This window comes from Spinacia oleracea, chromosome 1 (assembly GCF_020520425.1).
Source record: "Spinacia oleracea cultivar Varoflay chromosome 1, BTI_SOV_V1, whole genome shotgun sequence".
NCBI lineage: Eukaryota > Viridiplantae > Streptophyta > Magnoliopsida > Caryophyllales > Amaranthaceae > Spinacia > Spinacia oleracea.
The window spans coordinates 125,312,833-125,323,628 of record NC_079487.1 but is presented as its reverse complement, the minus strand read 5'-3'; the positions used below and the strand labels follow the sequence as shown (position 1 = coordinate 125,323,628).

The window sequence follows — 10,796 nt, the reverse complement described above, 5'->3', positions numbered from 1 at the left end:
TAACAAAGCCTGTTCTGGACTTTTTCCACACTGGAAAACTCCTAAAAGAGATTAATTCCACTACTATCACTCTGATTCCCAAGACAAAATGTCCAAAAAATGTTACTGAATTCAGGCCCATATCCTGTTGCAATGTAATTTATAAATGCATCACAAAAATCCTCTGTGAGAGAATGAAATGTGTGCTACCTATGTTGATAGCTGAGAATCAAGGGGCCTTTGTGCATGGTAGATTTATCATGCATAACATAATGATGTGTCAAGAAATTGTCAGACAATATGGAAGGAAGAATGCATCACCTGGTTGCTTGATCAAATTAGATATGCAGAAAGCTTATGACACAATTGAGTGGGATTTCTTGGAAGAGATGCTGCTTGCTTTGGGATTTCCAGCTCAGTTTGTTAATTGGATCATGGTTTGTGTTACAACTCCCAAATTCTCAATCATGCTAAATGGTTCAGCCCAAGGATATTTTGCTTCCAGCAGGGGGTTAAGACAAGGGGATCCCTTGTCTCCTTTATTGTTTGTAGTATGTATGGAATATCTGTCTAGAACTCTATACAAGGTGGGTGAGGATAGCTGCTTTAAATTTCATCCAAGGTGTAGGTCTACAAATTTGACTCACCTCTGCTTTGCAGATGATCTCATCTTATGCTGCAAAGGTGAGTTTCACTCTATTCAGCTGCTTCTCCAAGGTTTCAAACTTTTTTCTGACACTTCTGGTCTGAAGGCTAACATTCAAAAGTCAGCTGTGTATTGTGCTGGTATGAAACCAGAGGTAGTTCAGCAGGTAGTGGACTTTTCTGGGTTTGCCTTGGGTTCTTTTCCCTTTAGGTATTTAGTGTTAGGTTATGATACATATGACATTTACATAGATCATGCGGAAACAACCATTAACCCAGGAAACATATTATTTACACATAATCATATAGCATAATTAGATGCATACTCTTTGTTGCGTGCCCTCCCTAGCTGCGCCCGAACCGAACAAGAACAAGTCTTTTAGGACTCCAAGTGTCGTCCCTCCGTAGATAGTCCACAGCACGTCCGGATCCGCCTTAAGATTGACCAACTAGAATCGCCCTTAAGGTACTAGAAAATTCGGCACTTTTATGAGCAAGATGTGTTTTAATTTTCTCTCAAAAAACTCACTTTTGAATACTTTGAAACTTGTATATAAATTATGACCCCTAGGCCTTTATTTATAGAGTTATGGAAAAGGAATCGTAATCCTAGTAGGATGCGAATTAATTGGAATTAGAATCCTACATGAATTCTATTTAATTAATTTATCCAATTAGGAATAGACATTTAATCATACACTGACTCTTGCTGATTCAGGAATCACGCATGAGCACAAACTCACACACACACGGCAGCCACAAGGACTGCCCATGCGTGCGAGCTGCAGCCCACGCAGCAAGGCCCACGCATCCGTGGCCTTGGCGCGCGCTGGGCTTGTGGCGTGCGTGCTTGCTGGGCGACGGCCTGGCTTCGTGCTGGGCCTTCGTCCGGCAGGCCTCGTCCGATGCTAATTCGTACGATACGCTTCCGATTAAATTTCCATTTCCGGAATCTATTTCCGATACGAACAATATTTAATATTTCCGATTCCGGAATTAATTTCCGTTTCGAACAAATATTTAATATTTCCGTTTCCGGAATTATTTTCCGATTCCGGCAATATTTCCGATTCTGACAATATTTCCGTTTCCGGCAATATTTCCGATTCTGGTAATATTTCCATTTCCAATAATATTTTCCGATACGTACCATGTTTCCGTTTCCGGTAACATCTACGACTTGGATAATATTCATATTTCCGATACGATCCATATTTCCGTTTCCGGCAATATCATCGTTTCCGGAGTATTCATTTCTTGCCTGTGACGATCTTAGCTCCCACTGAAACCAAGATCCGTCGGTTCCGAATATTCATAGATGGAGTATTTAATGCCATTAAATACTTGATCCGTTTACGTACTATTTGTGTGACCCTACGGGTTCAGTCAAGAGTAAGCTGTGGATTAATATCATTAATTCCACTTGAACTGAAGCGGCCTCTAGCTAGGCATTCAGCTCACTTGATCTCACTGAATTATTAACTTGTTAATTAATACTGAACCGCATTTATTAGACTTAACATAGAATGCATACTTGGACCTAGGGCATTATTTCCTTCATTTAGGGGTTCCTATTTACTTTAAAAGAATCACTAATGCTGATTGTGAAGGATTAGTTGATAAAATGATGGCAAGAATCAAGACTTGGAGTTCTAGGAACTTGTCTTTTGCAGGAAGGATAACTCTTATCAATTCAGTCCTCTTAAGCATCCACTCTTACTGGGCTCAAGTGTTTATCCTTCCCAAACATGTGCTTAAAAATGTTGAAGCTATCTGTAGAGCCTTTTTATGGCAAGGCACTTACTTATGTTCTAAACCAGGTTATGTTGCCTGGGATAGAGTTTGCAGACCTAAAAAGGAAGGGGGATTAGGAATAAGGCAAGTTCAGGCATGGAATATTGCAGCTTTAGGGTAATATGTTTGGGCTATAGCCAGAAAACAGGACACAATGTGGGTTAGATGGGTCAATGCAATCTACATTAAGACTGCAGGTTGGTGGCATTATCAGCCAAAAGCTGATAGTGGTTGGTACTGGAGAAAGATTTGTAGTGTGAAGGAGAAACTAAAGGGTTTGTTTAGTGAGGCTGAGTTGGATCAAATGCCTAAATACTCTATCCAGAAGGTATATCAGAAGTTGGTTCAACAGCATGAGAAGGTCCCTTGGGGATCTGCAGTGTGGAATAGAGCCTCTATTCCCAAGACTAGAGTGATTTGCTGGCTGATGGTCCAAGGGAGACTGCAAACAAGAGAAAGGCTACATAAGATTGGGGTCTGTAACACTACTACATGCTTGCTTTGTGAGGCAAAAGATGAAACTCACTCACACCTTTTCTTTGACTGTGAATACAGTAGAAGATGTCTACAGGGGGTTGAGGAATGGCTAGATATTCCTACTAGCAAAGTACATTATATGGGCCTGCTGAGGTGGGTTAAATGGAAGAGCCAGTGCAGCAAATTTCAAAAGACAGCAATACACACTGCTGTCAATGCTACTGTGTATACTCTATGGAGAGCAAGAAATGATGCTCTCTGGAATCAGAAGGTTCCTACTCCTTCAACTACTATCAGATGCATTCAGAGGAGTGTGATTGACAGATTAGCTCATATAGGTGCTAAGCAATCTAGCACAAATGACCAGATTTGGTGGAAGAGCAAATGCACTATTTAGGCTTTGTTTCTTCTCTTTTCTTCCCTATGACTGTTGTCATGTTGTTTGTTCCTTAGCCTCCCTGGCTTAGGACTTTGTTTGTAATCTGGTTTTTCAAGTAATGAAATCTACTCTGACTTATAAAATAAAATAAAAAAAATAAAAAAATTATAGTGACTTTATTCTACGGAGTAATTGGAAATGGATAATATAAGCTTAACATGGAGTAATTGTTAAATTTAATAGGCTCTATGTAAGCTCGCTAAGAGCTTATTTCAAACTCGAGCAAACCAAAATCTTAAAAAACCAATGTCGAACAGGAGTCGATTAAAAGCTCGTTCAACCTCGAATTAACTCGTACCCTATAATTCTTATACATCTTAACTCGGGCAGACTAAACTCAACTCAATTCGTTTGTGTACCCTACATTTTCCACATCTTAAAAGATAAAGTAAAATTTTAATAGCCTTTTTTTACTTTTTAAAGTAATTTGAAGGATACAAAAGCATCACAGGGAGCACAGTAAAATGTTCCATGACCGACAATGTTTATGCCAAATAGCTACTTACTCCCTAGCAAATGAAAAACAAAACTCTTTTTGCATCACATAGAGCCACAAACATAATTCGTACAATTATATTCCTTATGACTTTAACCAACTAATTAATTAGCATGCTCGATAATATTCAAACTATATTCGTACAATCATATTCCTTAACCAATTAAGGTAATTAACATGCTCACCAAAATTAATTTATAGCATACATAAGACAAGACAACTAAATAAGGGATTTTTTTAAAAAAAGAAATGGTCACATATGTTGCCCGTAAGGCCCGATCAATGTGTTGATCAATAAGTTCTAGTTAGTTAACTCAAGGATCAACCAATTCAGTTCAAATATAATATGCTAATACAAAATCATATAAGGAAAACTAAGATGAAGACTACGTACCAGTGATGGTTCGTTTTAATTGAATTCCAAGTGATCGTTTAATTGAATTGTCAAGTAATTCGATTTAATTATCAAGTAATTCGATTTTCTAGGATATATAAAATGTTACTCGGTGTAAGAATGATGGTGGTGAACGCTGATGGCTGATGAGCTACCATTTCATTTGAGTTTGGTTGGGCAGTTGAACCATATAGTACGGACTACGGAGTACCAAACACGGCCTGCATATAACCATAACATTTTTTTCAGGAAACACCCAGGGTATAATGCATCCCAAACTCCTTGCCATACCCTAAAACACTGAGACCTCGGGCAAGAAGCATTCATCGACAACGAGAACTACACATATAGTTCAGACTTCAGAACGGTTTAAGAGGCGAGAAATTAAGCAAGAAGTCGAAGTGATAAAGAAGCTAGGGCATGTGTAAATTGAATTGAAGTACGTATTCTTACAAACACAGATCGACTACACTTGATGCCTGATTCAGTAATCGATGTAAGGTCTGTGTTGATGACAAGGTACTGGTAGTATAATATTACATTTACTGAAAGGAGTATGAACTACTTCTAGCTAAAATGGATCTTATTACCGGTCTGGAAACAGTGACCTTTTGTCATGTTTGTCTGTCAAAACCACCACCAATCTGCATATGCAACCATTCTGGTGATGTATCGCGACCATACTGATCTCTTGCAGTTTGTGAACCATATCCCATTCCAGAAGTATCAAAAGCTTGTTGACCAAACTGAAAAGCCAAAAAAAAATAAAAAAATAAAAGGTCGCAAATCTAAGAAAACAGATGCTAGTAAGTGGCAATTCCTCTATGCTTAAACAGTTACACACTCGAGGAAGTAGGAACAAATAGGAAAAAAATTTAAACTACCGAAGCTTCAATTGTGAGAACATTCATGGTAAAGATTAAAGACATCTGCATGAAATATAAGGCTAAACAGATGATGGATTCCTCGCATGTTAGAGAACAAAATCTCCCATTCGGAGAAGCCTTTCAGGACTAGATATGGGACAGAGCATGTGAAGTTAATTGTCGCCACCATTAGTAGTGTTCAAACACGAAGTAATATTAAACAAAGCATAGAGGGAAGAGGGAAACATAATGGGTGGAGAGATGATCAGCAGATAAGAGAACAGACTACAACAAAGAAACTTTAAACACCATGTTAAAAATAAAAAAATAAAAAAATAAAAATAAAAAGGGGCAATTATCAGGGAGGGGTTGGAGGTGGATGGCAGACTTTATCCATCGCTTGGAAAAATAGAAGACTAAAGGTAATTTCATATACGGTAAGAAATCTTGAGGCGCGGAAATGCTCAAGAAGGTTACATTTCGCGTTTCCAAAACTCAAAAACTTACAAAAGACCTATGGTATCTAAAAGTTTCTTCAAGTAAAAGAGCCCAACTCTAATACACTATTTTATGCTTTTGATTTGATTTAAAAATTGTTGATTTGAAGTTTAAGATTTTGCATCCACATATCCTAATTGTATGAAATATTATATATTCGCGGGTTATATTTCTCCAATCTTTTTTACATGCAAGGTAGCCATCTAAGTATGAATCAAGCAAGAAATACAGTGACGTATAAGTCCTAAATATTAAAATTTCTGGTCAAGTAAATAACTTGATTCAGTATGCTTCAAAAGCCACTAATCAAACAATTATTCTCCCCCATAATTATTAAATTGGCAACTTGAGCTAGAAAACGCTTCAGAGGAGTATCTGTGGTCAGAAACCAGGATATGCTAGAAAATGGGAAATTCCATGCTACATTTCAGATTGGCAGGGGAACACAATGAGTGGAAGAGCTGATTGATCTTCTTAAGCTAAGGCCATTTAAATTCTTGCTAGCTATTGATTTTGAATGTTACATGTATCTACGATTTCAAAAAGGCAGCAAGAAAGGGAGCCATCATCCATTGACTAATAAATATCTTGTCCCAGCTCATTCTTTACAGAGGCAGTAGTTTGTACTTACATCTTTTGACGGAAATCCTTCAATACCAGGGCTGGTTCTCGTATTGACAGCTTCTAATTTCATTGAAAGAAACTGCAATAAGCATTTCAAGGTTCACTTTAAAGCTCAATGAGTAGGCAACATAAAGAACATACAACCAGCAGTTTCAGCAGTTGCGCACCTCAACTTGACGCTGTAATGATTGGATATAATTTATGATCTCGTCAAGTACCAGTGCCTTGCCAATGACCTGAACCCAGAAGTTTGGTCAAGAAAATGAACATCTCAAAAAATATCCAGAAAACTCAAGCACCATGAATCCCACAAATTCAATACTCCATAATAGGATTCACTGTGTAACTGGATAAGATGCTTTAAGAGAAAAGTGGACTGCCTAATTGAGAATACAGAACGACTAATGCCATTTCGAAATAAGTATGACAGATCGATAATTCATCAGCCTTCCAATGATAACAACAATAAGTGGAAAACACTGTAAGGAAAGAAATCGGACCTTATTACACCCAGGGACAAGATCCTGTAATATTCTCATCCTCTCACTGATCTTTTCTCTTCTAGCCTGCCAACAAAAATATCTAAAATCTCATCAACTGTATCATATTCCTAGATGTCTGACAACATATGGCTTATTGAAAGGATGACAAATACAGGGATTTTTCCGATCTCCTTAAATGATCACATAATATTATTTGTTCCATGAGGTTAATATAACACTCTAGCTAAAGAAATTTTGCGAAAAGGGCCTGTCAAATAAGCAAAAACAATTCCCTTACAACAGTTAAATTACCCTTTCAGCAAGGCTGTGGCTATCAGTGGCTTGACCTCTCCTTGCTCGCACATGAATATAGTCCTTTGATGGATCAGATACTGGCTTACTCTTTTGTTCTGGTCCCTTTCCAGAATTTGTTTCATTACCACCTTTCTGATCCTGATTTTCATCTTCGGATCCTGTTGATTTGAGCCGTTTACCATCCGCATCACTCTGCAATTTCAGAAAGTCGATTGTAAAGTGCTCTCTATTTCATAAATACAGATCAACAAAACAAAAACCAGATAAGAACATTTGAGCAATTCATAGATGACAGATTCGACAACGATGACACAACCAACTATCAGTGTTCATTATAGAAATTGCCATTCACAGTCCAATTTACTTAATTGACACCTATTGACTTTGCTCCTATAACTATTTAACTTCACTTCAATTAAATTAACTACGGAGTACGGTCACAATCTCAATATTGAATAAAATCTTGACAATATCTAACTAGTAACTACTAATATATCTATGGCTGTTGGACCGTCTTATACAAGAATTTGCGTTTGAGGGATTACCCAACTCAGTGCAATACAATTACAGAACTCTATGATTACCAGTTTAAGTCAGTGTGGGCTGTGCAATACAATTACAAAACTCTATGATTACTAATTTAACTCTGCTTACTAATTTAGTAATTTAAGTCGTTGTCAAACCTATAACAAAAAATTTAAAAATTCATTCATTAATTATCGTTGATGAAAAAAAAAATCCAAGTTCAGAAATAATACGGAGTACAAATAACCAAAATTCAACCAAATATGAACATGGCAACAAAAAGTGAATATTGCCTTTCAATAATTTTCTCCATTTTTTCCATTCCATATTTTTCTATTTAATCAAAACAAACAATTTATTTCAAATTGCAAATAGAAAAGTTCAAATAAAAAGAAGAAAAAAGAAAGAAAAAGAAAATAGAAATACCATGCCATTGCACACGCCCGTGCCGGAATCATCATCCTCAACATTCTCTCTCCTCTTCCTCGCCGCACCACAACCTCCGCCGTCGCTCCCAGAAACTTCCAGATTTGGTCCAGGGTCAACAAACCGGGCCAAACTCGGGCCAAAGGGGCTTCTCCTGAGGTCCAATCCCGCCGCAGCGGCGCCGTTCATCGGAATCGGCCAGATCTCCGACAAGTTAAACGACGGCGTCTCATTCATCAGCGTCGTCTGCGGATCCATAGCACTTTTTTAAAACTCCAACATCCAACACACCATTCAAAATCTCGGTACAACAACACCAATAATAATAATAATAATAATAATAATAATAATAATGATAATTAATTTCAATACACAATACTATATGATAAAATTTATGATCGTGTTTATTATAATATGGTTGTGATATTCGAAGTTCGCGTAGCTTGAAGATGAAGCTTCAATGGAGGAGGAGAGAGAAAATGGGGGTAGTCCTCGGGAGTTGAGACTTGAGAAGAAGAGTGACTTTTTGAGTAACAGTACTACGGACTACTTATAAAATCTGATCCGGTGTTACAGTACTACAGTAAGCAATCATACAACTCGAATTAACGGCCGTTAGATTGGTAAATTGGGTTGAAATTATTTAGGGGGTCCACTTCATCGACGGTCATCTAGGGTTCAGACACGTAAAGATTTGTTGCGCTGGCAATTTGGCAGGGATTTATTATGATTTTTTGATTTTATAATTATTTTTGGGCGGGTTTCCTTTTTGGGTGGGGAAAAGGGTACGAATGAAAGGTACAAACTGGTTAAGCAATTAAAAGCAAAGTGGGTTAGATTTCCTTTATTGTTCTATCACTCGTCTTTTTCTCCTAATTAGGTAATCATGAATTGATGATGATGTGTGATTAGTTGTAATTTACTCGGTAGAATTTAGATTAGATTTTGGGAGTGATTAGTCATTCATTATTAAGGTATAATGATGGAGAGAGACTATAATGTAAGGGATTAGATTGGGGTGAATACAAAAGCTTATACGTGATCGGTTAAATTTCGTTTTTTTTTTATAAAGATATTTTGTATTGTTAATTGTTTATGTTCAAGGATAACTTTTTACGTTATTTATTGTGAATCATTCCTCATTTTATCCTTACTTTTAGCGAGAGTTGTACTTAAGAAAAATTTCATATCCAACTATTAATCCACTCCCTCTTGATCTCAAAATACCTTAAAATCATGTCATGTGATCTAGTCAACAACTCACACATAATTTGATTGAAGTGCTTAAAAAAAATTATATCGAATATATAACTATGAACGTACTCTAAAACAGACACAAATAGAGCATGTAGCGAAAGTACACTGTTTCTAAATAGAAATGAAAGGAGTATGTTTTTAGTATATCTTAGTTGATAATTCTTAGATGTGTACTAGTTTATTTATTACTCCCTCCATTCCTTTTTGTTGTTCCCATAAGGAATGTTGGGGGGTTTTTAAGAAAAATGGAATCTTGAGTTGTATTGGGATATGAGTAATGATTGGGTGTAAGAATAATGATTGTGTGTAAGAGATTATATATTTAAAATAAAGTAAGGAGAGAGAAAATATTAAATAAATAAGATAAATTGGGGAAATCAAAAAATCAAAAAACAAACAGATTTGATATCAAAAAAATCACCCAGTTTTGAAATCAAAAATCAACAACAAAAAATCTGGGTGAGGATTTCGAGCAAAAAATCAAGAAAAACCCAAATAACAACAAAAATTCGAACAAAAAATCAAGAAAAATCAAACCAGAATATTCGACCAACAATCAAGAATTCAACCAAATCAAGAAAAAGAAATCAACAATCAAGAAATCGACAAACAAACAATCAAGAAAATTCGACCAAAAAACCCAGGATATTCGACAAAATGAACCCAAAAAATCGAGAAAATTCGAGAAAAACAACTAATCTTCATTTCTTAAGCAAGATCCGTACAAAATGAACCCAGAAATTCGAGAAAATTCAACCCAAAAATTCGAGAAAACAACCCAAAATTAAACCCAGAAAATCGAGAAAATCAACCATAATTAACCCAAAATCAAACCCAGAAAATTGAGAAAATTAAACCCAAAAATTCAACCAAAATTCAACCGAAAATTTCAACAAAATTCACCCAAAATTATACCCAGAAATCGAGCAAAATTATACCCAAAAATTCGACCAAATTCGAGATAATTAAACCCAGAAATTCGACCAAAAAAACAGAAAATTAAACCTTGAAATTCGAGAAAATTATACCCAAAATCAACCACCAAATTTGACCAAATTTAACCCAAAAATTCAGCCAAAATAACAACCAAAATCAACCCAAATTTTCGACAAAAATCACCCAAAAAGTTCGACAAAAAAAACGCACAAAAATAAATTAATACTCACTTTATCTCAATGTCACGATTTTGAGGATTTAGAGGTCAAATTCGACCATGAAAACTCTAGATCTAGAGTTTTCATAGTCGAATTTCACCATCTAAAGCCATAATACGTATTCTACAACTTTTTCTGGAAGGTGGTGGCAGTGGCGGAGGTGTGGTGGTGGTGGCGGCGATCTAGAATTTCAGTGTTCTTGAAAGAAATGTGAGAGAAAGATGGAAAATGAAGAACATCTTAGTGTTCTTGAGAGAAATAGAGAGAGAAAAGTGAGAGAGGAAGGAGGAGAGAGGGAGAAGTGAGAGGAGGAAGATGGAAAATGAAGATGTTCTTTAGAGAAACAGAGAGAGGAAGGAGGAGAGAGAGAGGAAGGAGGAGAGAGGTCCGAATAACATAATGAAAAGAAGAGAGAGATGAAGATA

General features: G+C 36.4%; 2 protein-coding genes across 2 annotated transcripts; one reads left to right on the top strand and one right to left on the bottom strand.

The window, feature by feature from the left end:
- The first annotated feature begins 2,572 nt into the window (after positions 1–2,572).
- On the top strand, positions 2,573–3,292 carry LOC130465660 (uncharacterized). The gene has a single exon (XM_056834511.1). It carries the CDS (start codon positions 2,573–2,575, stop codon positions 3,290–3,292), a length of 720 nt encoding a protein of 239 aa, XP_056690489.1.
- Positions 3,293–4,626: 1,334 nt separating this feature from the next.
- On the bottom strand, positions 4,627–8,494 carry LOC110789545 (transcription factor BHLH089). The gene is made up of 6 exons (XM_021994240.2): positions 7,961–8,494; positions 7,007–7,201; positions 6,713–6,778; positions 6,380–6,448; positions 6,220–6,291; positions 4,627–4,970 (listed from the first exon to the last, which is right to left on the bottom strand). Exons 1-6 carry the CDS (start codon positions 8,216–8,218, stop codon positions 4,839–4,841), a joined length of 792 nt encoding a protein of 263 aa, XP_021849932.1. The 5' UTR covers positions 8,219–8,494; the 3' UTR covers positions 4,627–4,838.
- Positions 8,495–10,796: the final 2,302 nt, after the last annotated feature.

Coding starts and splice junctions, on each gene's coding strand:
- LOC130465660 (XM_056834511.1), top strand. CDS start 2,573: ATGTGGGTTAGATGGGTCAATGCAATCTACATTAAGACTGCAGGTTGG.
- LOC110789545 (XM_021994240.2), bottom strand. CDS start 8,218: ATGGATCCGCAGACGACGCTGATGAATGAGACGCCGTCGTTTAACTTG. Junction 6,449..6,712: donor TTGTCCCTGGGTGTAATAAG/GTCCGATTTCTT, acceptor TTCTGGGTTCAG/GTCATTGGCAAGGCACTGGT. Junction 4,971..6,219: donor AAGGATTTCCGTCAAAAGAT/GTAAGTACAAAC, acceptor TTGGCTTTTCAG/TTTGGTCAACAAGCTTTTGA.